This window comes from Sus scrofa, chromosome 3, assembly GCF_054392235.1.
Source record: "Sus scrofa isolate SSC_HxYL_T2T_F1_AM1 chromosome 3, Sscrofa_HxYL_maternal_Yorkshire_Landrace_v2.0, whole genome shotgun sequence".
In the NCBI taxonomy this organism is placed as follows: Eukaryota; Metazoa; Chordata; class Mammalia; order Artiodactyla; family Suidae; genus Sus; species Sus scrofa.
Window position 1 is genome coordinate 142,021,951 of NC_139385.1, and position 26,436 is coordinate 142,048,386.

Below are 26,436 nucleotides of genomic sequence, written 5' to 3' on the forward strand. Positions count from 1 at the left end.
TTTCTTTTCTCTCTTTCATATCATTGGAGGCCAGTTTTAATGCCAGTTAATTTAAGTCAGAGCTCTCCCAAAGCTTTGCACACGTTAATTAAGGAAAACAGCACCCTTAGGAAGCAAGGATGAGGGTTCCCATCGCCTCATCTCGCAGGTAAAAATTGCAAACACACAAAGCTCAAATGGCATTCACACCTGCCCATCGTTCCAGGACTGCCATCATTTGCATCATCGTGTATCATGAGATTGGTGGCCTGGCAGCCCGCAGGGCTATGGCTCCACTTTCCAGAAAATAAAATGGACTGAGAGATTAAGACAGTGTTAGAACCCTGTTAAATACTCCGCTCATTATTTACTGGCCTATAGGGTTTCCCATTTTTCTTTATTTTTCTCACCACCCCCTCCCCATGGAAAAATCACTGAGTGAGTGATTTACTTAATGAAAAATCAAAGATATGGCAAGACAAGGCTGTGCTTATTCTTATTACTGGGGCCAAGACACTTATTTCGGACCAAGTTGACTTTTGTTTGGTGTGATTCCCTTACAGACCCGGGGCCATGGGTCTCAGAAGCTGGTCTGTGGCCCCACAGCCTCTGAATCAGCTGGATACAGTGATCAAAAATATAGCTTCTAGGGGAGTTCCCATCATGGCTCAGCAGAAACGAATCTGACTAGGAATCATTAGGTTGCGGGTTTGATCCTGGCCTTGCTCAGTGGGTTAAGCATCCAGCATTGTCATGAGCTGTGGTGTAGGTCACAGATGTGGCTTGGATTCCGTGTTGCTATGGCTGTGGTGTAGTCCAGCAGCTACAGCTCTGATTTGACCCCTAGCCTGGGAACCTCCATATGCTGTGGGTGCAGCCCTAAAAAAAAAAAAAAAAAAAAAAAAAAAAAAAAAAAAAAAAAAAAAAAGACGACGACAACAGCAAATATATTTAGTTTCTAGTCCTCATCCCAAATATACCTCAGTATTTTGGGGAGTGGGTCCAGAAGTCTGTTATTTTGATTTCAAAGTTTATCTGGTATGTTTGAAAACCAGATTCGTGTTTCATGAAATGCTATCTGTGTTCACACTGTATGTTTATATTTTGCAGTGAAAGAACTTTGTCAACTGAAATGGCAATATTTTTTAAGGACTCCACCACGCTTGAGTTTGACTAATTATTAGAGAAATGCAAATCAAGACAACGGTGAGATATCACCTGACACCAGTCAGAATGGCCATCATCAAAAAGTAATAAATGCTGGAGAGGATGTGGAGAAAAGGGACACCTCCTCCTCTGTTGGCAGAAATGGAAATTGGTGCAGCCACTATGGGAAACAGTATGGAAGTTACTTAAAAATTTAAAAATACAGTTACCCTATGATATAGCAATCCTACTCTTGGGTATATATCTGGAAAAGAGAAAATCTTTAATTTGAAAAGAAACACGAACCTCCTTGTTCATTACAGCAGTACTTACAATAGCCAGGACGTGGAAGAACCTGTGTCCACCGACATATGAATGGATAAAAAAGGTGCAGTACATATCTGCAATGGACTATTAATCAGTCATAAAAAGGGTTAAGCAATGCCATTTGCAGCAACTTGGATAGACCTAGAAATTATCATATTAAGTGAAGTAAGTCAGAAAGAGAAAGACAAATACCATAGGATCCCTTATATATATAGAAGCTAAAGAAAGATACAAATAACTCATTTAAAAAAAAATAGAAACAGACTCATAGATACAGAAAACTAAATACAGTTACCAAAAGGGAAGATAAACTGGGAACTGGCGATTAGCAGATACACACTACTGCATATAAAATACATAACCACAGGGAACTAGACTGTATTATTCTATGTCCTGCCATAACCTACCATGGAAAAGAATCTGAAAAAGAAAAAAATATGTATATATACATAAACCTATGTATGTATCTGAATCACTTTGCTATATACCTGAAACTAACACAACATTGCAAATCAACTATACGTCGATAAAAACAAAACAAAACCACTTGAGTCAGAGAATTTACTAACCTGGAAGACAATTGCTTCTGCCCTCCCCCATTATAAACTGCAACCCAGACCATCTGTCAAAAACAACAGAACGGAACACGGGGCTGAGGTCCCCTTGGTTTGGATGCCTGGGTGTCTGAAACCTTCTGAGTGGGAGCAACTTCAGTTCAGCTTTGCTTCTCCAGCTTCCACCGGCCACGCGGCTCTGGCTGGCTTCCCTACCCTGTCATATTCAGAACCTGCAAACTCTGAAAGCCTGAGTTTATTCCAATGCCTCCAAACAGGCCCTCTGAGGGTAAATAAACAGTGGCGTTTGTATTCCTTGTTAGACTCGGAAGGAACCTCAAATAGGATCCATTTATGCAGGAAGAGACAGAACCAGAGAGGAGAAGCAAGGTACCTCCTATTGTACAGTGGAACCAGGGACCTGAGAGAATTAGAAGCTCCTCCCCACTTCTTCATCCTCCGCCCCTTACAGGACAGCGTGCTGCCTCTCTCTGCTCCACATAGAAGCCTCCGAGCCCGTCTCCTCCCGCCATCCTCGGCGTTAACTTTTCTGTGTGGTCACCCCTAATACATGCATTATTTTCTGAAAGATGTACAAGAGCTGCCATCACCCCAATGGCGAAATGCTATTAAAAGATGATCTAGCTTCATTTCTGGAAGCTAGAAAATAAATATAAATAAGGCACGGCCACTTCTTCCTATCACCCCGCAGAGGCTCCTGGATGATTCCTAGGATGCTGACCACCGTCTCTTGGAGACCTCTGCATCAGAGGGAATGTGTCATGCAAAGTGGTGTGTGGTCCCTCGGGAGAGCTCACACAAGCCATTTTTTCCCCTTTTTTGTGGCTCTGGCTAACCTAGGCTTTCTTTTTTTTTTTTAAGTTTTACTGAAGTAGTAAATTTGATTTACAATGTTGACACATAAGTAATCTCTAACTGATGGTTGCTGGCCTACTACACTGAACCATTTCAAAAATACGACAGTCCAAGAAACTGTTTCAAAGTCTTACTCTTTGCCTTCTTATCCAGTCCCTTGGTGGACACAAAGGACTTAGCCTGTAGCTGGTCTCCATTGTCCAAGGTGACCAATTGTCCCCAAGCCGGCCCTGATAGCTGGGGGATAATGAAAGACTTGCAGCAAAAGTGAGATTTTGTCTCACTATTTAAACTGCTACTCGACTGTGTTTTTTCGCATTTGGTTTTTGCTTTTCAGGGATGTACCTTCAGCACATGGAAGTTCCCAGGCTAAGGGTTGAATCGGAGCTGTAGCTCTTGGTCTACACCATAGCTACAGCAACATAGGATCCGAGCCTTGTCTGCAACCTACACCAGAGCTCACAGCAATGCCGGATCCATAACCCACTGAACGAGGCCATGGATCGAACACCTGTCCTCATGGGTACTAGTCCAGTTGGTTAACTGCTGAGCCACGAGAGGAACTCCTCTACTGTGTTTTTAAGAGTATCATCCGTTGTACGTGGAATGACACCTTTCCAGTGTGTCACAGCGAGGGCTCCGGCTCCAGAAGGCTTCCTGGGAAACCTGGGTGAACTGCCCTGTCATCTGCTCTTCAGAGGGGCGTAGTGGAGGCAAAGCTGGGGTGGCCCGACTCGGGTTCGCTGCTCTTTCTTCCCTAGGACTGAGCCGCCTTCCACTCTGACACCTGTTTGCTCGACATGGGGGCCTCTTTCTCACTCACAAGGCTTGGCTACCCCCACGTCCCCCCAGAACCCTGTCACGGAGCTTTCTAATCCAGGTTTCGGATCCTTGGGCACATGTTTTAGGAAGCTCCCACCAGGCTGCAGCACCAGGTCCTGGGCACAGAGGCCGCCACGAGGCAGGAGGGTCCCTGCCCACCCCAGGACGGTGGTCGAGGCGGTGCCCTTGCCTTGCTGAGCTCCTTTGTGAGCCAAGGACCCTCTTGAGCCCTGACAACCACCTGGGCCTGAGCTCGGGGATGCACAGGGTCTCCAGGCTGCAGAGCTGGGCTTCCCGTGGACATACCTTGTCCCTTCCGGTGCAGCTCCGTGTCGAGGGGGTGACCACTCGGAGCATCCAGAAGGGACAGGTGGGGGAAGGCTCGGGATCCTGGGCTAGGCCCTGAGGGCATCAAGGATGCTCCTTGACAACTAAAATATGAAATGTCCCCAGGAGCCCCCATCTCCCTCAAACAGCCCCTCCCCCACTCCTCCATCCCATCAGTGTCACTCTGACCAAGCGAAAAGTCAGTTTACAGACTCTGCCTTTTCTTTTCCCGACTCCTCTCTCCTCCCCTTAATCCACTCAGAACAACATCCCTTTTCCTCTTCTGCTCGTCTGGGATCCATCCCCCAGCCCCTCATCCTCTGAGGTCACCTGCTCCCTCTCAGCTCAGGGTCCCAGGCCATGGCATCCCAGCTTGTCGCCTGCCTTGCTGGGGTGACTGTCCAGCAGCCCACACCCCACCAGGTCCTGTTCACTTTACTTCCCGCTACACTTGCCGGGAAAGGCCTTCTCTCCCCCCAACCCCCACCCCCAAGGCCCTCAGCGGCTTTAAGATGCAGTCCCAAGGCCTTTCTCAACAAGCCTTTGTAACCAGCCTCATCTGCTCAGGTCTCTGGATGATACAGACCCGGGCAGAAAGCTGAGATCTGTGTCTCCATGGCAGGCAGGCTCCACCCAGGCCTCTGCCCAGGGCCCGCTGGGGTGCTCCAGGCTTTTACCCCCTCAAAACAAAGGCTCGCCACTTGTATCAGCTCCTGCCAGTCCTTGGACCTTGGACCGAAAATCCTTCTTTTTATTTATAAAGCACTGGTAAGTGAAAAGGGTTTAGGCAAAAGTGCTTCTTCTCCAACTTTCTGCTTTTGATTTCATTTTATGTTGAGTAGATATATTTAAGACAAGATTTCACACTTCCAGAGTTCCCTCATGGTGCAGCAGGTTAAGGATCCAGCCTCGTCACTGCAGCAGCTCGAGGCACTGCTGTGGCATGGGTTTGATCCCTGGCCAGGGAACTTCCACACCCCACAAGCATGGCCAAAAAAAAAAAAAAAAAAAAAAAAAATTCACACTCACCCTAGTTGTATAGGTCACATAGAAACATGATTTTTTGATGACGGTGTCTCTGTTATCATCCTCGGTTTATGTAATGGGATGGGACACAGCGAGACAGTCAGGATCCCCTGAGCAGAGCTGTTTATCATCACATAAAGTGATCAGAGTTTTGAGCTATTTGTTAGTTGTTCATAGATTCCTAGATTCCGTATGAATCTGTCTCCTCCTTTTCCCCCTCCCTTCCCCCCTCCTGCTTCACTGCTGCTTCATTAGGTCCCGTTTCCACGCCTCTAAATGTGTGGCTTTTGGGTTACAACATCGTAGTTTGATCTACAAGGGGCACAGTAGGAATGGACAGCATTTGGAGACCCCTGCATTTCGAGATGCCGTCCACTGAGGCCCATGGCCCTAAGGTGGCTGCGGGGAAGGCTGTGCTGAGGGACAGGTCACCCAGGAGAGCTGCTTCTTGGCAAAGGGGTCGTCACACGCTTGGAGGGATGACGATGAACCAGGGACCTTGCGACCTGAAGAGGAAGTGTTCTACAAATGCGAAGTGGTTCTAAATCATTCTGGGATACAAGCAAGCTTTTCTTAAACAACACTAACATCTCAACGGGTAAATGCAATGTCCTCTTTGTGACTGTGGAAAGGTTTGACATTTCTTTCTTTCCCATTCCTCAAAACGTTCTTTTTTCTTTTGTGCACTTTACTAAATTCTACCTATTTTCCAATGTTCAACACATTACCCTCACGCTTTAATGGTTTAAACAGTTTTTAGTTGTCCTTACTGGGTTAAAAGACACACAGCCCCACTCAAATAATCCCAAAGAAATCGGGGTTGAGTATGGTTTTGGTGTGGCCACATTTATGAGAAAATCTGAGTAAGTGCCACTTACTCAACCGGGAACTGTGGTTGGCAATGATTTGGCAGCTGCTCAAGGATTCTGGCTCCAGCCATCACGTCTAGGTCTAGGTCCCAAATGGAAGCGAGAAGCATCTGCAGAATGGCCCATGTCCACTTAGTACGCGTCCTGGAGGCCTCACTGAGCAACCCCCACCAACGAGGTCACAGCTCACCGCTCCACTAAAGAAACTACCTTTTCAGCAGGTCACACTGTGACTCACACCAAAGTGAGATTTTTTTAGTAAAGAAAAGTGGCCCAGTGACTATGGGGTAGGCTTCCAGCAGCCACGGATTTCCATAGTAACCCCTGAACTGGGGCCAGAAAGCTGCCGGGGAGCTTCCCTGCAGACTCACGGGATCCCCTCTTTCAGCAGCTGCGTGATCATCCTTCGGGATTTCTCTACTTCCCACGTCTTCTCCCAGATGTCCCTTTGTTTCTGACCACATTTCAGTCGGTGATGCCTGCTCCAGCCCTAAGTGTCCCACGTCCTCTGCTCACATTCTGCAGAGAATGAGGCCAATCGGTGTGCTTTTCACACCCAAATCTGGGAGGGCAGTTGATTAGTTCAGCCTTATTCATGAGAGAGACCAAATGCGTTCCAGGTGAGACACCAGCCTCCCAGGCATAAGCTGTCACTTAGATTGGGGGCTGCTGGGGAGTTCCTGTCATGGCTCAGCCATAAGGAGTCCAGCTAGTATTCATGAGGATGTGGGTTCAATCCCTGGCCTTCCTCAGTAGGTTAAGGATCTGGCTTGCTGTGAGCAGTGGTGTTGGCTGGCAGCTGCAGCTCTGATTCTGCCCCTAGCCTGGGAACTTCCATATGCCGCAGGTGTAGCCCTTAAAAGGAAAAAATAAAAAATAGATTGCAGGCCACTAGGCCCAGTTAGCCCCAGTCAGGGCCACTGAGAAGAATGTGGTTATTTTCTACAGCTGCAAAGGGAAGGCAATAGACCTGGCCAAATGGGACACCAATGACATGTAAACTCCAGCTAAATACACACTGGCGACTATTTCAAGAGACACCAAAAGGGCCAGTCTTGTCTCTCCTCATTTTTCTCAGATCTCCTCATGTGCTGCCTACAAAGCTGAGATCCAGCTTTCTGTCTGATCCTGGGAAAAACATCTGTCGCTCTGCAGTTCAGCCCCATCAGATGACAAGATACAGCAACAGTGAGCTGTCCTGCCCTGGCCTTCTTCCAAGCCCACCAGCCTCACAAGATCTATGTGTACCCCATTCTCAGTGAAGTCACGTGAGCTTCAACCGATGTCAAAATCAGGATTCAGCTATGTCACGCTCACCGAGCTACACATATCACAAAAGTATTGACTTCCAGGGAGAACTGGTGCATCTTCCAATGAGAATCTTGTCATCCGTCTTTGGGGAAAGACATCCTGGCCAGGTATACTATTTTCATTGCACTTTATAGATGAGCCGGCGCTGGAGCAGCATCCATCCCTCTTCCTCTCACTCCCAGGATGACTGCGAGAAGAGCCAGGTCCACGTTTCACATTTTACCTTTTCCTACCAGTGATACTTTAGCCATAGATGCCTCTTCAGTACATTTAACTACCAAAGTTTTAAAATATATATTTTTATGAAACCCATATCATTGAAAGGCGAGACATATAACAAAATAGAAAGAATCCCAAACACATTCAGGACTCTTTAGGGTTTTTTTTGTTTGTTTGTTTTGCTTTTTAGGGCCACACCTGCAGCATATGAAAGTTCCTAGGCTAAGGTCAAATCAGAGTTGCCACTGCAGGTCTACACCACAGCTCACGGCAACGGCAATGGCAGATCCCAACCCACTGGGTGAGGCCAGGGATGGAACCTGCATCCTTATGGATACCAGCCGGGTTCTTAGCCCCCTGAACCACAGAGGGAACTCTGGAACACTTTAGTGTTAATGGCAAGGCAAGTTTTCTGCCAGGTGTATGTACACAAGGTCTCATTTCTTGTTTCCTTCAAAATATAAATCAAAATAAAATGTCATCAAGTGAAAGACATCCTATGATATTCATGAATGAAGATAAAACATTGACTGTATCATATAATGATGGCAGCTCTGTGATCTGTCCTTTGGTTTGTATCGAAAATCAGCATAACTAAGACCCTAAGCCTGGTTGTGTTAACTGTGCACGTGAAAATTTCTTAATGCAACACAAACGTTTCTACAAAACCAAATTTAATATTCAGCAAACACTCACCGTGGAAACACATCTTTTAAGAACTCTGATCATAATTCCATGGATCACCTACAGGCTTCCATAAAAGTATTTTATATCAAGAATCTCAATACAGAATGATTCCTATGTCAAAATACATTTACACTATAAATTGTTATAGAAAAAAAAAAAAAGACACAGAGAAATGGAGTTCGCTGGTATTGAATTCAACAGCAATTCAACAACTGTCCCTGATATTTTTCCTCCATTTTCTACTTCAAGCATTTCTGACAAAATATGTTCATCTACCCTTCTGTATTTGTCTGTGCTTTTTACCCCGCCGGCCAGTTGACGCATGCTTCTTCCAATTGTCAGCAGCTCTCAATCCCGCCCGGAGCATTTCTGGGGGGAGTTACTGTTCCCCAGGCTGACACCCCATACTTTCCAAACCCGGCCATGGTATTGGGGGTGACACTTTGGGAATGGGACAGTGGGTATCAAATGCAAAACTGGGAGGAAAAAAAGTCACGTGAAAACCACAGGTGCAGATCGATCACACACTTTTATTAGAGTCTTTTGAACAAATGTATTCCTCGGTGAAAAAGCTCTTGCAAAAGAGACATCGGGGTGTCCTATTTTCAACCCTGAGCAATAACACTGCATACCAAGGGGGCTGGGGCAAGGAGCTGATCCCACTGAAGTACAAGCACAGCCACGGATATGCTCTATGTGATCAGGTTTTTACAAAAAAATACATAGTTTTCAATAAATAATGCTTAATTTTACAACTTTGATACAGCAATGTCATACACTGTTTTAACACACGAAACTCTGCATGCTAGTCTACAGAAGACGAAACTTTGCCATGCATTGTCTCTCCCCCTAGTGCTACCGGACACACGTCATCCTCCAGCGCAGGCCTGGGGAGCGAGCGGTCCCTGCTTCCCAGCCTTCAGTCACGCGCTGGCATGCAAACTCTACAAAAGGTCCCCCCACAGACCACTCAGACTTCTACACAAAAGGGCTTCTTTCCTGCTCCCAAACCTGGAGTGGCTCTGAAAATACAGACTTGGACAGCATCATGCTGGAACTGCTCTGGCGTCAGGTGGCTCTGTCCTGGTGGCTTTTGGGAAGCCCTGTGGGCTGCCATCCCCAACCGGAAAAGCAGCGCCCCCCCCCTTCTAAAACAGTCCATTCAAAAAAAGGTGTCACGGAACAAATGCCAAAGACTCTTAAACCCACAACATATGTACAAGAGTAAAAATAGACAAAATGGGAAAGTCATGGTAATGGCATATAACGTTTCTCCCTCTGGGATTCAGTGGATGGGGCATTGTGTTTCTGAACACAAGCTGGATAAGAAAAATGTGGTAGGGGGCCCTTGGTCACTACCTATTTGATCAAAATTCTTTACCTGGCATATGAGCATCATTATTTCCAGCTGCTCTTTCTTAAGATTAAGAGCGAATGGACTCGGTCTAATAAAATAAGGTAAGCTTCAAAAATTTGCTTCAAGGACCCTAAAGGCTTTTTTCAAACACATTTTCGGTTTTGTCATATTGCTTCATCCTGTCATTTTCACAGCAGAGAAAATCCAGGTCTGCGTGTCTACGTCAAAGAAGTTTGATCAAACCTTTGAGAAGCCCCCGTGTCTGCCCCTCTGCGTTGTCTCCGTTCACCGATCGCTCACACCAAACCACATCTCAGCTTGACCCTATTGCTCTTAGTGGTTTGTTTTCTCTACAGAGCAGTGATCTGTTTGCGACAGAAGTTCCCGAGTCACGGAAAACAGTCCTATCTGTGCACTGGCAGAGGTATTGAATCTTTTCAGAGTATCTCTACCCAAGAAAATTATTACTTTTATACATGGAACATTAAGAACGTATGTTTCCCTTTGTAAGCCATTTTATACTTTCTGCACGTTTGTGCTTTTACTGAGTATAAAAATAGGTCTCCTTTAAAATTCTAAGTTCACTAAAAAACTACTTGTTTGTGAAATTCTCTTAAAAACTCACTGCATCCACATGGAGTAGATAAAACTAATTAGGCAGATATAGGTAGCATTAAACAAAATAACCGCAGTGGGGAAAAAAAAAAAAAAAAAGATGTGTTAGGATGGAAGAAAAAAAGCAAAGAGCAAAGCAAATTGAAAGAGAGCTGACGTTAATGAATTGTGTTTAATCTTTATTGTGATTGAAAGCGGGGGCTCCACAGAAAAGGGGGAAAAATATGGTAGAGTAAACCCAATAAATGAACAGTGAGAAAGAACCGATAATGAAAAGAAGCCAGATCTCCGAAAAGCATGTGAAAGAGTCATCCTACAGAGATGGATACTTTGGGGGAGGATGAATTCCTGTGTTGGATACGTAAGGCCGACTCTTGGTAACCTCACAGGCCTAGGCTATACAAAGGGTATTTGAAACCGACATTCCTAATGGAAATTTTATAAAATTTGGCCCTTACAATAACTGAGAAATATCCTGAAAAAATCTTCCCTGAAGCTGTAATAAAGAAAGTTTCTTCTCTACTGATAAAATTGACAACTTAGTAAACTATTTTCGCTGGTCATCCTACATAAGAAAAAAGCACAAATATATTTGCCTCAGAAATCTGTTAAAAGCAGGGGACCACACAGTACGAAGTATAAAGAGTCTAAAAATGGGAGAGCCCAAGAAAACCTCTCTCCGAAGTGTCCACAAGGATACATATGCCCATTAGAAGAAAAATAATATACATATTATTCAGCATATCTGAGAATAAAAAAGTTAGGATTGATATATTTATATTGAATGACTACTTTAAAATAGAGCAACTTATGTGCCCGATTTCTCAGATTCCTTGGGCAAGTCCTTTCAATTCTGAAGAGAAAAACAAATGTAAATTTCTCCAACTCTACCAATATCAAATGATTTTGGTTTCAACTCCCAGAGAGTCTTTTTCTTTCTCAAAAAAACAGCGAAATCTTCCTGACTGCTCGATGCATGCATATTTAAATCACTTCCCCTTGATTACCATTAAAAAGAAACATCTCTGCCCAAGATGTTTTTAATGATTTTTTCCAGCTAAAAGATAATCTTTCTACAAATAATTTGCCCTGTGGCTGTAGTCATTCACAACATATGTAGTATTTGCAAAAGCACACTTGAAATACACTGCCTTCCTTAGCATTACATATATATATATATAATTTTTTTTTTAATAAAAGGGATGCGTATCAGAGTGTAGAACTGGAAGAGTATTTCCACAGTTTAGAGAATTAATAAGAGAATGCTGGTTCAAGTTCTTCAAGATGGAAATCTTAGCAAAATGCCATAGTAAGTCTGTGAACTAGTTATAAACAGCAGGATACCGCCCCCCCCCCAACTAGGCTGCAGCGCACTCAGCGCCCCTCCCCCCACGTTACCATTTACAAATATTCTGTCAAGGCTTAGTTAAAAATAAGACTTACTTAAGAGACCAAAAAAATGCAATTAAACTTTTATTGAAGACTATCCAGTGGCAAGAATACCTTGTGTATTATATTATGTTTTAGACATTCATAAAGAATTCATTAAGAATGATTTTCACAATGCATTCATCAAAACAGCCTTAAATATTGTTAAAAGCGCATTCAAGCGCCTGTCCTGAGTTCTAACAGGTTTTCATTTTTAGATCGCCGATCATCTATTTTTCTCTTCTTTTACTATCAAGAACTTAGGCTACACAGCTTTTTAAAATTTTCGTCAAGACTATTTCCATTCTGAAGCCCAATTATTACACGTTACTAATTCACTTAAAGTTTCTACCTCACCACAGAAAATGTCCGATTCATCTATGATTGAAACATAAAATACATGCAACGTTTTCAGATTTTCAAAATACATAGACTCAGTCTTATAAATGGGTGTGTGTTTTCAACAAGTTTTAGAACTGCAGCAGAGGGCCGCCACGTAAAATCACCAGCACAGAGAAGTTTCAATTGTAAACCGCTGGTTCAATTATTCGTGGCTAAAATAAATGTCCCACCCATGAATACATCAGTCTATCATTTGGGGAAGAAAAAAAAAAAAAAAAAAAAAAGGTAAACAATTCCAGAAATCCAGTTCTATATTGAGAACCTGTTAGCACCATCAGCCCTTTCTCTTCCCAAGTGTACTACTGAACTCTGATGGTTCCTGGAAACGAAACAGCCACAGAAATCTGTCCATCCGCAGCCGGAGCTGGCCAGCTGCGCACCCAGGGGTGGGGGCTGGGGCGGAGGCCCCCCGCCGCCGAGGGGAGCGAGGCTCCCGGGAGGCTGAGCAGAGAGCGCGGGGGCAAGAAGCAGGGGAGGGTGGGAGGCCAGGCAGGAAGGAGGCAGAGGCCCCGTGGGCCTAGCAGCGCCCAGCAGTGTGTGGACGCTTCCATTTGGTCTCGCCAAATCTCGGGCTCAAATTGGAGACCAAACCTTGGGAAATCATTCGTGTCTGTCAAGATGAGAATCGTGGTGATTTTGCACCGGGTTTCAATTAGCCACTGAAAACGTCCCCCACTGCGGGCGCCTCAGCTCGAGAGGTAGAGCGAGACCGCCGGCGCTCTGGGCCCGGCGCGGCCTCCCCGCGGCCTCCCTGCCTCCCTCGGCGCGGACCCCAGGGAAGGAGCGGCAGAAGGCACCGACAGGGAGCCGAGGCAGCGGCACGCGTGCGGGCCGCGCTCGCCAGCCGGGGCCTGCCGCGGGGGCTCGGAGACGCAGGCCCGGATCTGAAAAAAGGAAAACTGGGGAGAAGAGGGTGGACTGGCCGGGCAAACGGTCCCCAGCGAGTCCCCAAGTTGGCACAGGAGAACCAGCAAGCCAAACCACCTTGCTGGAGGCGGCCCGCCCGGAGGCAGGTTCCGGAGCGGCCAAGAGCCAGCTTCTCCCTCCCGCCCCGCTGCCCGGCGGCTCCCCTCCCTACCCAGCGGCCTCGGGGCGCCGGCGCGACAGTGCCCGCGCGCCTCCGGGCCCCAGGGTGGGGTACGCCGAGGCGCACGCGGCGGCTGGGCGAAGAGGGCAAGGCGTGCGCGGGTCCCGGGGCTGCGGGGCTCAGTCCCCTGTGTCCCTGGCCGCCGCCCAGGCTTCTTCGATTCCGCCCGCCCCCTCCTGCGGCTCTGCCCGCACGGACAGGCTAGTGGCCGCGGCTCCAGGCGCACAGGAGCCATGCCAAGTTCCTCCCGCTGCCCTAGGCCAACCCTCCGTGCCTTCCTTCCCCAGCCTCGGACCCGCCAGGCCCCGCGCTCCCGCCGCCAAGGGAGCAGCGAAAGAGACTGTCACCGACCACCATTCCCCTGCGCCGGTCACCGCTCGAGGTCAGGAACTGTGGCCGCGCTTCCCATCAGCATGCACCTCTGCGCACGGGCAAAGATGCAGCCTCCAAAAAAAAAAAAAAAAAAAAAAAAAAAATTCAAAACTGTAAACGGTTGTCCCCACCCTTTCGAAAGAGGGAGAGCGGCGGGAATCCGAGCGCTCTCCGCGCTGGCCACCCAACGGCGGCTGTCACCGCGACGCGCAGCCCCGACGCAGCTCCTGGCAGAGAACGCAGACCCCGCGAGCTCTGGACACTGACCGCGCGCTGGAAACCGGGTCCTCGCCAAGCCCGCCCCTCCCGGCTAGCTCCCCGAGCTTCTCCGCGCCGCCCGCCCGCTAGGGTGGGTGGGGAGAGGAGGGAGGGAGTCGAGGAGGAGGAGGAGGAGGTGAGAAAGGAAATGGGGGTTTGGGGGCGGGAGGAGAGGAAAGGCTGAGAGAAAGCATCCTCCACCCCGGTTTTTAATAACCAGCCACCGAAGGAAGAGAAAAAAGAAGTGGGCCTGCCAAGTGAGCACTTCCAGCCTAAGCCCCCTAAACGTGGAATTCTCTTCTGCCACCTCCCACCCGCGCACACAACGGCCTCGTCACTGAATGCGCTGCGACAACAGAACCGCCAGTATGACTTCCATACAGACTATGGGCGATGTGAGTTTCTATCAGTTCCAGCTGATTTATTAAAATTGTCAAGATACAGACTTCCAGCACAAAAAAAAAAAAAAAAAAAAAAAAAAACAGGCAATGATGTCGACAGTGCATTGAGTCTGCTTTGCCACCATTTGCTACAAAATATGCAGATGGTCTGTATTTTATTTAGATTATATTGCACAAAATGAGAAACTTTTTAAACTATGTGCCTTTTTTTTTCCTTTTTGCTAAAAATCGAGAATCCAGTTTCAAACCTTCCATCTGGGGCCCCATCCACATATCACAGCGTATGAGATACATAGTCCTACTATAGTACAGTACATATACAATCTTTAAACTAAGATAACAGCTCTGAGGTCTATATCACCATTTTCAATAAATCTTTACCTACAAATATTGAACAAATCTCTACTATAGCTGTACAAAAAAAAGTTTGCTTTTTTTTTTTTTTAAACCACAAGGCCTTTAGATGCAAGGATTATTTTAAAATTTTAATCCTTTTTAAAACCAGGACATAACGTACCAACATACTTGCATGCTAAAAAACAGAGGAAAAAAAGAAATCAAAAGGGAAGAAGTGCCTGAAAGTCTTACTGAAAAAACACAGCAAGAATGTTCCCTTTTCACTGTACAAAAATACGCCTGAAAATATATTAATTTTTAAAAAAGACTGAGGTCTGTTATGTATCAAAAATGTTTCAATACCTTTTGTACTGAGGTCTAGGCTGTCTGGTATTCAATCAAGGAGGTATAAGGGAACGAGTTACAAAAAAAAAGTTGGCAAGTAGAAATCACATTTGTAAAACCATAAACAATTTGATCTGAAAAGTAAACTCTGATCTTAAGTCAGTTCACAGTTTTTTTTTTTTTTTTGTAAGCGTTTGTACAGTCTGCATTTTTTCAAGCTCCCTGCAGTTTTGTTAAGAATCGGATGCATAGAAGACATCAGTTTTCTCCCTCCAAAAAATAAAATAAAATAAAAAATTTGCCATGGTCCCTTTTTTTGTTTCTGTTTGTTTGTTGTTTTTTTTTTGTCTGTTTTTTTAAAAATCACCAGTTCTTTAAGATCGCTTAAGAAAAAAACCCCAAAAATCTCCAACCAACTCCCTAGCGTTAACAGTTGTGCTGCCAAAGGGTCGATCCTCTGCAGACGTCTTCCAGACTTCAAAGACCAACAAGCTTCCAACAGCGCCTTCCGGAGCGGGTCCTCCCTCCCCTCCCCCGCCCTGTCCCCTCCGCCTTTGTTGCCATCGCGAATTTCAGGAAAAAGAAATCGTAATTACAAAAACACATTTGAGGGGGAAAAAAAAAAAATCACAACTCCAGACTAGGTATGCAACTACCTTGAGACACGATAAAGGAGGGGGGGGACAAAAAAAGGACAGGAAAAAATGTTTTAAAACTACTCATTTCACTTTAACTCCACCAAAATTTTCATCTTTTTCAATTTCTTTGTCACGACATCATATCAATATCAGCATCTTCTCTCCCCCTCCACCCTACCACCACCACCATCGACACCACCACCACCATCGCTATCATCAGCATCATCACGACCACCTTCCTCCCAAGGAACCCTGCTCTGCACCCGCCGAGAGAAAGAGCGAGAAGCGGGGCGCCTCTCTCAATACGTGAACACCAAGTCGGAGAAGTTCGCCTCCAGCCAGTCCCCCGCGATCATCTCGCTCAGCTCCGGCGTGCAGTAGTCGGGGAATTCGAAGTGGGAGCCCAGGCTGCCCTCGCTGAACGAATCCAAATCCTTATCCACCAGAGACAAGGACAGGTTCCCCGCCGCCGCGCCGCCCCCCAGCTGCTGCTCGCTGGCGCTGTGCGCGCTTTGGGAGAAATTCAAGCTCAGGTCGAACATCAGGTCGTCGGCGTCCTCACCGCCGCTGCTGCTGCTGCTGCTGCTGCCGCTGGACGAGGAGGACGAGGAGGTGGAGACAGAGCGCGAGGACGCGGGCGAGAGCGCGGGCTGCGCCAGCGGCGGCGGGTGCTGCTTGGTGATGTTCTTGAAGCTGTAGTAGAGGCGGCTGCCGCCCCCGGCGCCTGAGGTCGCGCCGGCCCGCACCTCGTCGTAGAGGCTCGCGCCCTCGGGGGACTCGGCCGAGCTGCTCAGCGTGGGGCTGGCGGGCACTTTGGCGACGTTGTAGCGTCTCAGCAGCTGCGGCGGCTGCTGCCCGGGAGGCTGCAGGAGCTGCGGGTGCGGCGGCTCCTCGTCCTCCTCGTCCGCCTCCTGCTTGATCCGCAGCTGCAGCTCGTCCTCGTCCTCGTCGTCCTCGTCGTCCTCATCCAGGAACACGCACTTGACCGTCTTGCCCGCGCCGCCGCCGCCCGCCCCGCTCACGCGCAAGCTGCCGAGCACGTAGTCGTCGCCCGCGCCGCCGTAGTCCCCCGGCTGGGCCGCCTTGCCCGCGCCCGCCTTGGCGCCGCCGGCCGCGGGGGCCGCGGGGGCCTTGAGCTTGCCGCATTTCTTGCTCGAGCCCTTGGAGGTCTTGGCGCCGCCCGCGCCGCCGCCCGCGCCCCCGCTGCCGCCGCCCGCCGCGTTCTTCTCGGGGCTCTGGCTGGCGCTGGGCTTGGCCGAGGGGTCCATTTTGGGCTTTTTCCGGGGCCGGTACTTGTAGTCGGGGTAGTCGGCCATGTGCTTGAGCCGCAGCCGCTCCGCCTCCCGGATGAACGGGATCTTCTCGCTGTCCTTCAGCATTTTCCACCGCTTGCCCAGCCTCTTGGAGATCTCAGCGTTATGCATGTCCGGAGACTGTTCCATGATCTTCCTGCGCTCGATCTTGGACCACACCATGAACGCGTTCATCGGCCTCTTGATATGGCCCGACGCCGTCTTGCACCAGTCCGGGTCGCTCTCGTCCAGGGCCACCGGGCTGCAAGCCATGAATTCACCCTCCTCCGTGTCCAGCGCCTCCCGGGGCAGGTTGCTCTCCGCTTCCAAGCTCTCGGCCTGCTGCACCATGATCCGCTTTGGGGCTGGGCGCTCCAACCCGGGCCGCTCGGTCTCGTGCGGAACTCCCCCTCCCCCTCTCGCCCCTCCACCTTCCCGGGCAAGTTGCAAAGTCCTCGGCACCCCGCGTCTGCGGCTCCCCCCCTCCCCCCCGCCCCCCCTTCCAGGCTGCACACAGCGGCTACGGCGGCTTCGGCGGCGACGGCCGCCCGCGCGCGGGGAGCTGCAGCCCCGACCGGAGAGGCGGCGGCGGCGGCGGCGGCGGCGGCGGCGGCGGTGGCGGTCGAAGCAGCCCGGGACCCCTCTCTCCGGCTCGTGGCTCCCGCCGCGAGCGCCGAACCCCGAGCACTCCCAGGCGCGCGCGCTCCTTCTGCAAAAAGTTGAGGGCTCTCTCCCAACTAGTTATCAGGGTGTCATATGGGTGACATCACTCCCCGGCCCAGCCAATGGCTGGGGGCCGGCTCCGCCCATCTCCCTTTATTAACTCCCCGGCCCCTCCCCCTTCCCCCGCCCTCGGGGCTGCTTTGCAAAGATGGGGGGTGGGGGAGAAGGAGGAGGCATGTCTAGAAATATGTTATTTTTAAAAAATCCGCTTGTGTGCACAGATGCGCCTCTCCTCGGGATGCTCGGGAGCCGCGCACCGGCCCGCGGCGCGCTGAGCTGGCGCGCGCGGGGCCAGCCGGGCTGGTCCTGGCGCCGGAGCCAGCCCAGAACCAGGTCCCGGGAGAGGCCCAGCGCCCCTTTGTGCCGGGTGCCCGTGAGGCCCGTCGGTGAGAGCAGATGAGGCGCGCACACTTCCCGCGCGCGCACGCTCGGGCACGCGCACGGGCTAAGAGGGCGGGTGCAGCCCGGCCCGCCCGCCTGGGCGCAGCTGCTCCCCGGAGCGCCCCCGGGGGCTCAGCCGCTCCCCCGCGCCGCGCATCTCCGGAGTCGGCTCCGGGAGCCGGGCGGACGGAAGGTGGCGCTTTAACACAACAACCTTCCTGGGGCACGTGGACTCTTTCCTCCTCTTCCCTTTCTCCTTTTCTCTAAGGCAAAGATATGCTTTCAAAGCTCGAGAGGCTGTATTTCCCCCTTCCCCGTTCGCATATTCTGTTTTGTCCTTTTTCTCCGTCTGTTTTCCCTCCTCCACGGTGTTTGGAGACGCCGCGGCGTGGGTTTGGCTGCGCCCTGTGCCCGCGGGCCCCGCCCCTGTCGGAGGCCGGAGTAACGGTCTTTGGGGTTCGGCTGGGGCCAGGTCCTCGTCTTCAATCTAACCACCCAGGCTGGTTCTAAACCGGGTCCTGGACCTGAGAGGTTCCACACAGCCCCGCCCCTGCGTCACTCCCCCCCCCCCGCCCCCGTCCCTTCCCGTCTCCTCCCTCCAGCTCCCCCACTCCTTCCCGGGCCTCCTCTTCCTCTTTGTCCCCTCCCCCTGTCGCGGTCACCAGCGTCCTCCAGAGCAGCCTGGTCCTGAAATCTAGCGAGGAGCTAGCCTGCCTTCTGGGTCACTCGCTATTGTAGCAGAACAACTTGGGCCAAAAAGAAAACAAGGAGCACCCCAAGTCTGGAGTCGAAATATTTCCCTCCGACAAAGGTGGGACCGACTGCTCTAAGAACATGGACACGGTGCGCACCCGAGCTGATGGAAAACCCGTGCCCCATGGGTCTCGCTCTGCTACTTCCAGATCTGTTTTTCTTTGTGTGTATTTTGGTCGCTGTTAGCCATCAATGGATATTCTGGAGGCAATTAACAGAACCCGCGGCTTCCTAGGCCTTTTCTGTCCTCATCCTCATCTTCACACCCTCCAGCGTTGGGGAGCTGGCACTTTGAGTGGTTCCTAAGATACTGCCCAGAGGACTTCACAAGAAAAGTCAGCTGCTTAGGACTAGTAAAATCACGCCAGCCTGCTTTCTGTCAGGTGCCTTCTCTGGGAAAAAACAAAACAAAACAAAAAACAACCATTACCTAAGCATTGCAGTGCTTCTGACGTCTTCGACGTCTTCAGTAACATAAAACGGTACCATGTTTTCACAGATCTTCTTTTTTTTTTTTAATTGTCACGATCGCCATACCCTCCCCCACTTCTGTCCAACCTAAAGAAAAAGAGGACGTCAAATGCGTGCCGTATTCTGGCCAATAATGCTGGCAATTTGTTTTTTAAGGGCCAAGGGAACAGAAAGAATTTATAGTCATGCTTATGGGGTAACCTGAAGTCTGGAGATGTGTAACGCCCAGCGTGTGCAAATTCATCTTCACTCCCACCAGGCCAGCCCTGAATCTTGTTTTCCTCTCACCTCTCACGTTTCCCAGCTCTTCCAGTTCTTGGGAAATCACAGGAGGTGGGGGGAGCTGTGTGGGACTCTGCACCTCTCTTCCTGCAGCAGAAGACAATGCACACTCTAGCTAGAGGGCTCGAAACAGTTCAGCTCAGTTGCAGTATTTTCATGCATACTAGGAGGGCCCCTAGCATTGTACATTCTGAGAGAGAATACGTTTGAAAATCCCTGGCAAATTCAATATTTATGTGCCTTCTTCACTCTGTATCAAAAATCAGGTTTAATTTTACTTATTTAATATTTTACAAAAAACAAAACCAAACCCAGATCCTTTATTTTCCCTTTTCTCTTGACCTTTGTTGCTGAGTCCTAAAGTCTGTTCTTTGGACTACATACTAAGCCACATCCGTATTCTTCTTAAAGCGACTATTTTTTTTTCAACTTTATTTTTTTCCAACTTTATTTTTTTCCCCTTAGATTGAACTTTAGAATGAGAATTGCGGTGAGAAGAGTAGGGCAGGAAAATAATAGGATGTGCTCTCCCAGGGCTAGGATCTTCTTAGAGGAAATATAAGGTAAATGTACTCTTTCAAATGCGAAGTGTGATTTCTGTTCAAAGCAAGATAGCTGTTTGTTGGGGAAGAGAAAGCAGCTAGGAGGGGGTTGTTTATTCCTTGGAGAGGACTGGAAATGAGAGTGGTGTGCGGGTAAGCCTAGGGGCTTGAGGCTTTCCATAAACACAGCAGAGACTGGAGGGGGAACATGGTTGTTCCTGGGGTCCCGGGGAATGGGGAAGAGCCCATTTCTCCCTCTGTGCCTCAGGCAAGGGAAGACAGCTCGAACAAGGGACCAACTAGATTGCCCTTTTGTAGCATGGATCCACCCCACATATTTCATCTTAGCTAACTTAGTAGGGACAAGGAAGGAGGAAAGGAAAAGAAAATTAACTCATCTCTATACCTTTTTTTCTTCCTAAGGAAAAACATTTTAAATAAGGGTAATGTGTTTACAAAAGACATGGGAACATGTTTGAGACCCGCACGTTTCCTGCAGGAAGAGTCCTTGCTCATGAAAAGCAGTAGTAACCAACTATTAAAAAGAATTTTAGGCTAACAGGTCGAAAATGTGGCTTTCTGTAATGATACAATTCTTGAAAGTCTAACTTGGTAAAAATGGAAATTGATCTGCTATTTTTTAAACCACTGAATGTACATCAGGATTAGACCCTACGGTCATCTTTTTTATAGCCAATATTCACCTCATCTTCCTGTATAATATCTGTTTACAAGCAAGATATGGAGTTTTCTTACTAACAGTAAACATTATTGGATATATAATTAATGTTCAGTTGTAAGATCTGTTTATTTCTTTTTCTTTTTTCTTTTTTTTTCCTGGCTGCCAAGTCCAGCAGCCTGATGTGAGATCTCAGTTCCCAGATCAGGGATAGAATATGGGCCGCGGTGGTGAAAGGATTGAGTTCCTAGCCACTAGACCACCAGGGAACTCCCTTAAGATTTATTTTTGATTATGAGAGCCACAGAGGACTATTTTCATGCTATTGTCTCTTTACAATTCATCTTTACAAAAAATATTTATAAGGACTGTTATATAAGAGGGTAAGATATTCTACAAAATCTCTTAAAATTATCAAAACACAGTGAGAGCAAATATGAAATGTGTCTTTTTCCTTTGAAGAAGAAACATTTTGCTAAGTAAACAATACCCTAAAAATACCAGTATGTGAACAACCAGCTCACTGAATGGAACATGCCATTTTTAGAAGTATTCTGACTCCATGCCTGTCTCCATCTCTCCATCGCTAGAAGGATGCTCTGCAGGACCACTCTTGCCTTTTCTTCTCCTCGAACCTGCTCTCCCAAGATGTGTCCTTTGCTCCTCTTCATTCAGCTCCATCAGACCTGAGTCTTGAGCTTGGATCTGAATATCTTCTGTCTAGGGGACATCCCCCTTGCATGTCCCTCAGACACGGTATAAATAGAACTATAGGTTGAATGGATATAAGGTGAACTCACTCTATTTTTCAGACATATGCGCGTGCACGCATACACACACACACACACACGCACACACACACACACACACACACACACACCATTACTTTTTACTGCCACTCTTCATATAGTTACAACTTGGTGAAACTTATCACAACTTACATGTTCACTAAAATAGCCTGTGGGCACCATCTCAGAATCATTACCCACCCATTACCCAACCCCCCACCCCACCCCGCCGCCACATCCACCTAAACACTGAGGTCTTCCTAAGGTGAATATTTTTGTCCCAAAGAATTCCACATGCTCTGACGCCTGCCTCACTCTCTGTAGCTCGGCTCACCCCATTCTTCTCAGGATGCTCTAGCACCTTTGCATTTATTCTACACAGCTGGAACTTTCCTTTCTCATGTTCTTTGCATGTGGAGCCCTTTCAAGGCATTCAGACCTCAGGTGCAATGCCCCTCCCCCCAGCACACAGGCTGCCCAGGACTGTCCATCCTTGCTCAGCCCACCACACGTGAGACACTAAAATCATCTTGAATTTTCCACTCACTTGTCCTCTGAATCACTCAGTGGGAGACTATGTTTCCTTAAAGCAGGAGCAGTAGGGTCCTAATGACAGAGGACGGGGGACTCTGAAACTTATAAAACAAAATTTTGCGTTGTGCGCACCTTCCAGAAAGACACGCAGGTCAATATCTCTTCTCATGAAGCACAATTCAGGCTATTTTCCATTCCATTTCTTTAAACAATATTGGCTAAAACCCACTGAACTCACCTCTGAAGGACGCACTACTGAAGACTGAAAAACTCTGGTGTAGGTACTGGGAGCTAAAACACAAAATATCCTGCCTTAGACTCAACATTCTGGGTCCAGCATCTTTTACTGGTGGGTCTCATCACGCACCCTTGAATTTTATTTAATGATAACAAAAGAATTACACAAACTGCTTTGGAAATTAATATCTTTTTTTAAAATCACAGGAACTATGTATTCATTTTTAAAAAATAGACTATTTTTTGAGATTAGTTTTAGGGTCATAGCAAAAGTGAGTGGAAAGTATAAAGAATTCCCCTATATCCTCATCCCCCACCTCGCACACAGCTTCCTCTTGAAGGACAGCCCCCACCAGATGGTACATGTGTTAAAAGTGATAAAGCTCTATGGACACATCATAATCACCCAAAGTCCATAGTTGACATAAATTTTCGTTCTCAGTGTTGTGCATGCTTCAGGTACAAATGAATAATGATGTGTATCCATCAATATAGTGTCACACAGAATAGTTTCACTGCCCTGAATATATACTTTGTGGCCCCTTCCCCCTAAAATCTTCTCTTCTTCCTCCCTCCAACCCCTGACAATCATTGTTTTTTTTAATTGTCTCCATTGTTTGTTTTTTCCCAGAATGTCTTTAATGGGAAACATACACTATGTAACCTTTTCAGACTGGCCTCTTTCGCTTAGTGATATGCATGTGAAGTTCCTCCGTGTCTTTTCATGGCTTGTTGGCTTATTCCTTTTTCGCGGTGAAGAGTATTCCATGGGATGGATGGACCACAGTATTTTTATCCATTCACCTACACAAGGACATCTTGGTTGCTTTGGCACTGATGAATAAAACTCCTATAAACATTCAGGCGTGGCAGGGAGTTTGCGTGGACATATATTTTTGACTCTCTGGGGTAAATGCCAAGGATCATGATTGCTAGATCATGCAGTAAGAATATGTTTAATTTGGGAAGAAATTGTCAAACTATCTTCCAAAGTGGCTGCTAGTTTGCATTCCCACCAGCAGTGACTGGGAGTTTCTGTTGCTCCACAATCTTATCAGCATTTGATGTTGTCAGGGTTTTGGATTTTAGCCATTCTAACAGGGGTCTGCTGGTATCTTGCTGTTGTTTGAATTCCCATTTCCCTGATGACATAGGATGTGGAGCATCTTTTCATGTGCTTAGTTGTCATCATTTTTTTTTTTTTTTTTGATGAGATGTCTGCTCAGGTCCTATGCCCATTTTTGAATCAGATTATTCATTTTCTTATTGTTGGGTTTTAAGAGTTCTTTGTATCTTTTGGATAGTTGTCCTTTATCAGATGTATCTTTTGCAGATATTCCACCCCAGTCTGTGGCTTATTTTCTCACTCACTTGACAGTGTTTTCTAAGTAAGTTACTTAACTCCTTCAGCGCTTCAGTTTTCTCATTTATAGAATGGAATAATAGTGATTACCTTATAGGATTGTTGTGATGATTAAACACAAGTGTCTGGAGCAGTGCCTGCACTATGTGAGATGCTCTCTAGTGTTATTATTACTATTATTATTATTATTATTTAATTCTCTTACTCTCCAACACCTAAAATAGTCTTGCACGCAATGCTATTCTGCAAATGTTCACTGAGTGATTGAGTTTTCATATTTGCTCACACACCCCAGTAAGCTCTGTCAACTTTCTCCCCTAAATCACTCCTGAAGCCATTCCCTTCTGCCCATTTCTACATCATTGTGTGATGCAGGCTATCCTTAATCCTCTAGGGGAATTTTATCACAGACACCAAACTACTGACGCCCTGACACCACACTGCAATCAGGCTCCTCCTTCTGGCATGAAACTTGAACACAAGACTCTCCCACTCCATGTTCAGAGAAACCCTTCACCTGGGAGCAAAGCCCACTCCCCTTTGCAATTTGAGCAAAGGCACATGTTTTCTCTTTCTGACTCTCTAGCTTCATCTGTTTCACAAGTAACAAAAGCACAGAGGAACATGAGGGCAGCCAGCACAGGGCAGTGGCTTCTAAACACATTTGGACCAGGACCTGCCATACGAAATACATTTTACACCACAACCTGGCACATGCACTCGATGCACAAATACAAGTGACACTAACCACTGGAGGGATGTTTATGGTTCCAAATAAAGCATTTTCACATGTTCACACTGATCCTATTAACTAGGCATTTGTGAGACCTTGATTATTTTGCAATTTAAACAAATTTCATTTTTATTAAAAATACATGAATTCAACTTTTTCTTTCTTCCTTTCTTCTTTCCTTCCTTCCTTTCTTTCTTAAATTCTTTTTTTGAGAACTTGCTCTGGAAAAGGCATTTGAGTGGGCACCCCAGGACATATATATATAATATAAAGAAGGTGAATAACTGTTTCCTAAGAGCACGTGTTTTTTACTGTCAACAAAGATGCCCTATGATGCTGAGGGCTCTCAGGGGCTGTGGTTCTCCAGCTGCTGGCAAGTAGCTGCCAGAAAGGAAGGACAGAGCTGGGGGAGGGGGTGGTGGTGGGGAGATGGCTCCTGTGCATTATGCTAATCCTCTCCATCGAACAAAAGACAGAGACAGGAGCCCTGCAAAATGGCCTGAGTGCATTCCAAGAATGGCAGCCCGAAGCGAAGGAGATGAACAATGGTCCACCAGCCCCCGGATGGAGACGCCTGCTGTCCCAGAGCCAGACCTCACTCCCTTCTGTATCAGCATCCTTGTCCTACACATTGAAGAAGACGTTACGTGTGGTTCTCACATATAAAATAAAAGGGAACTGCTGGACAATTTTGAAAGTATAGTCTTAAAACCCACCAGATCAGGTCTCTTCACACATGGCTGCTGCCCTTGTTGGTGTGTCTTTATCTCATCTTTGAGAAAACATCCATGGCCAGAGCTGTGGATGTGTCATATTTTTGGCGAGTGACTCTCTGGCAAATGAGTGTCCTGTGGATTTCAGGGATGTGGTTGGTGCAGCCGCAGCGGGGAGGGAGGGGCCTGCAGAGGAGGGACCTGACCGGGAGGATGAGGTCATCAGTTACATCAGAGGCAGCATCCCGGTCCTCCCCCTTTGGGGGTGAGGCAGTGAGGTCCCAGCAATGAGTCCTCCTGACTAAGCAACTTAGCCGTGGCCTGTGTGCTGCTGCAGCCCCTCCCGCCACAAACTCTGATAATCAACTACATCTTTCCTTAATTAACTCCGGAACTCAGACGTCCACTGCTGCACTGCTGTTCTCTTTTCTGGCCCTTGCTGAATCTTTCCCTCTATCTCTCCTCTGGTTCTTTCTCACTCTCTTTCCCTCTCTCCTCCCCTCCTTCTCTCTTTCTTCTCTCTCTTTCTCTCTCGTTATTTTTTCCTTCATTTATCCAAGATTCTTTTTTTTTTTGTCTTGAAACTTTCATCTTATTTGTGTTACTCCATGGTATAGGTAGAACTGTGTGCATCACACGTAATTATTAAATTCTCAATAATCAGCTGGAACAAGGAATGCAGTGAGACAAAGCAAACCTGCAGCTGGGGGGTGCCCCCCCTTGAAGAGGACATTCACGCACCTGCCGCGTTTCGGTCACCACTAGGGTGACTGTGGGCTGCTTTGCGAAAGTAGGATACCTGGCTTCTTCTGGCAGGGCAGTGCGGGGAGGACCCTTGTCTCTAATCCCCTTGCAGATTCACCTGCACAGAGGGCAGAGCCAGGAGGCTGGATTCTGGGTCAGCGGGATCTGCCTCTCTGCTTACTAACATGAAGGAGCTGTGTAACCTCTGGGCGTAAGAAGCAAGTTGGGGGCTGGTTTCCTCATGGACAGAAATATTTCAGCCCAGATGGAGTCCAAGATCCTGTCTGCTTCTTACCACTTGATAACTGTTTTGTTTTGTTTTGTTTTGTTTTGTCTTTTTTGTCTTTTTCTAGGGTTGCACCCATGGCCTATGGAGGCTCCCAGGCTAGGGGTCCAACTGGAGCTATAGCCGCAGGCCTACACCAGAGCCACAGCAACAGAGGATCTGAGCTGTGTCTGCAACCCACATGACAGCTCACGGCAATGCCAGATGCCCAACCCACTGAGCGAGGCCAGGGATTGAACCCGCAGCCTCATGGTTCCCAGTCAGATTCGCTAATCACTGAGCCACGACAGGAACTCTGATAACTTCTTTTTAATTTTTATTTTTCTGGCTGCATGCTCTGCATATAGCAGTTCCTGGGTCAAGGCTAGGGATTGAATCTGAGCCACAGCTGCAGCAATGCCAGATCCTTTACCCACTGCGCCAAGCTTGGGATCAAACCCATTCCTCCACAGCAACCTAAGCTGCTACAGTTAGATGCTTAACCCACTGTGCCACAGCAGGAACTCACTACCTGATAGTTTTCACATGACTAA

General features: G+C 47.7%; 1 protein-coding gene across 1 annotated transcript; it reads right to left on the bottom strand.

Moving 5' to 3' along the window:
• Positions 1-8,653: 8,653 nt before the first annotated feature.
• On the bottom strand, positions 8,654-17,385 carry SOX11 (SRY-box transcription factor 11). The gene has a single exon (XM_003354937.5). The coding sequence runs from the start codon at positions 17,023-17,025 to the stop codon at positions 15,682-15,684; it is 1,344 nt and encodes a 447-aa protein (XP_003354985.1). The 5' UTR covers positions 17,026-17,385; the 3' UTR covers positions 8,654-15,681.
• Between the last annotated feature and the right edge of the window lie 9,051 nt (positions 17,386-26,436).

What these genes read in the sequence shown, in the direction of transcription:
- SOX11 (XM_003354937.5), bottom strand. Translation starts at nt 17,025, where the DNA reads ATGGTGCAGCAGGCCGAGAGCTTGGAAGCGGAGAGCAACCTGCCCCGG.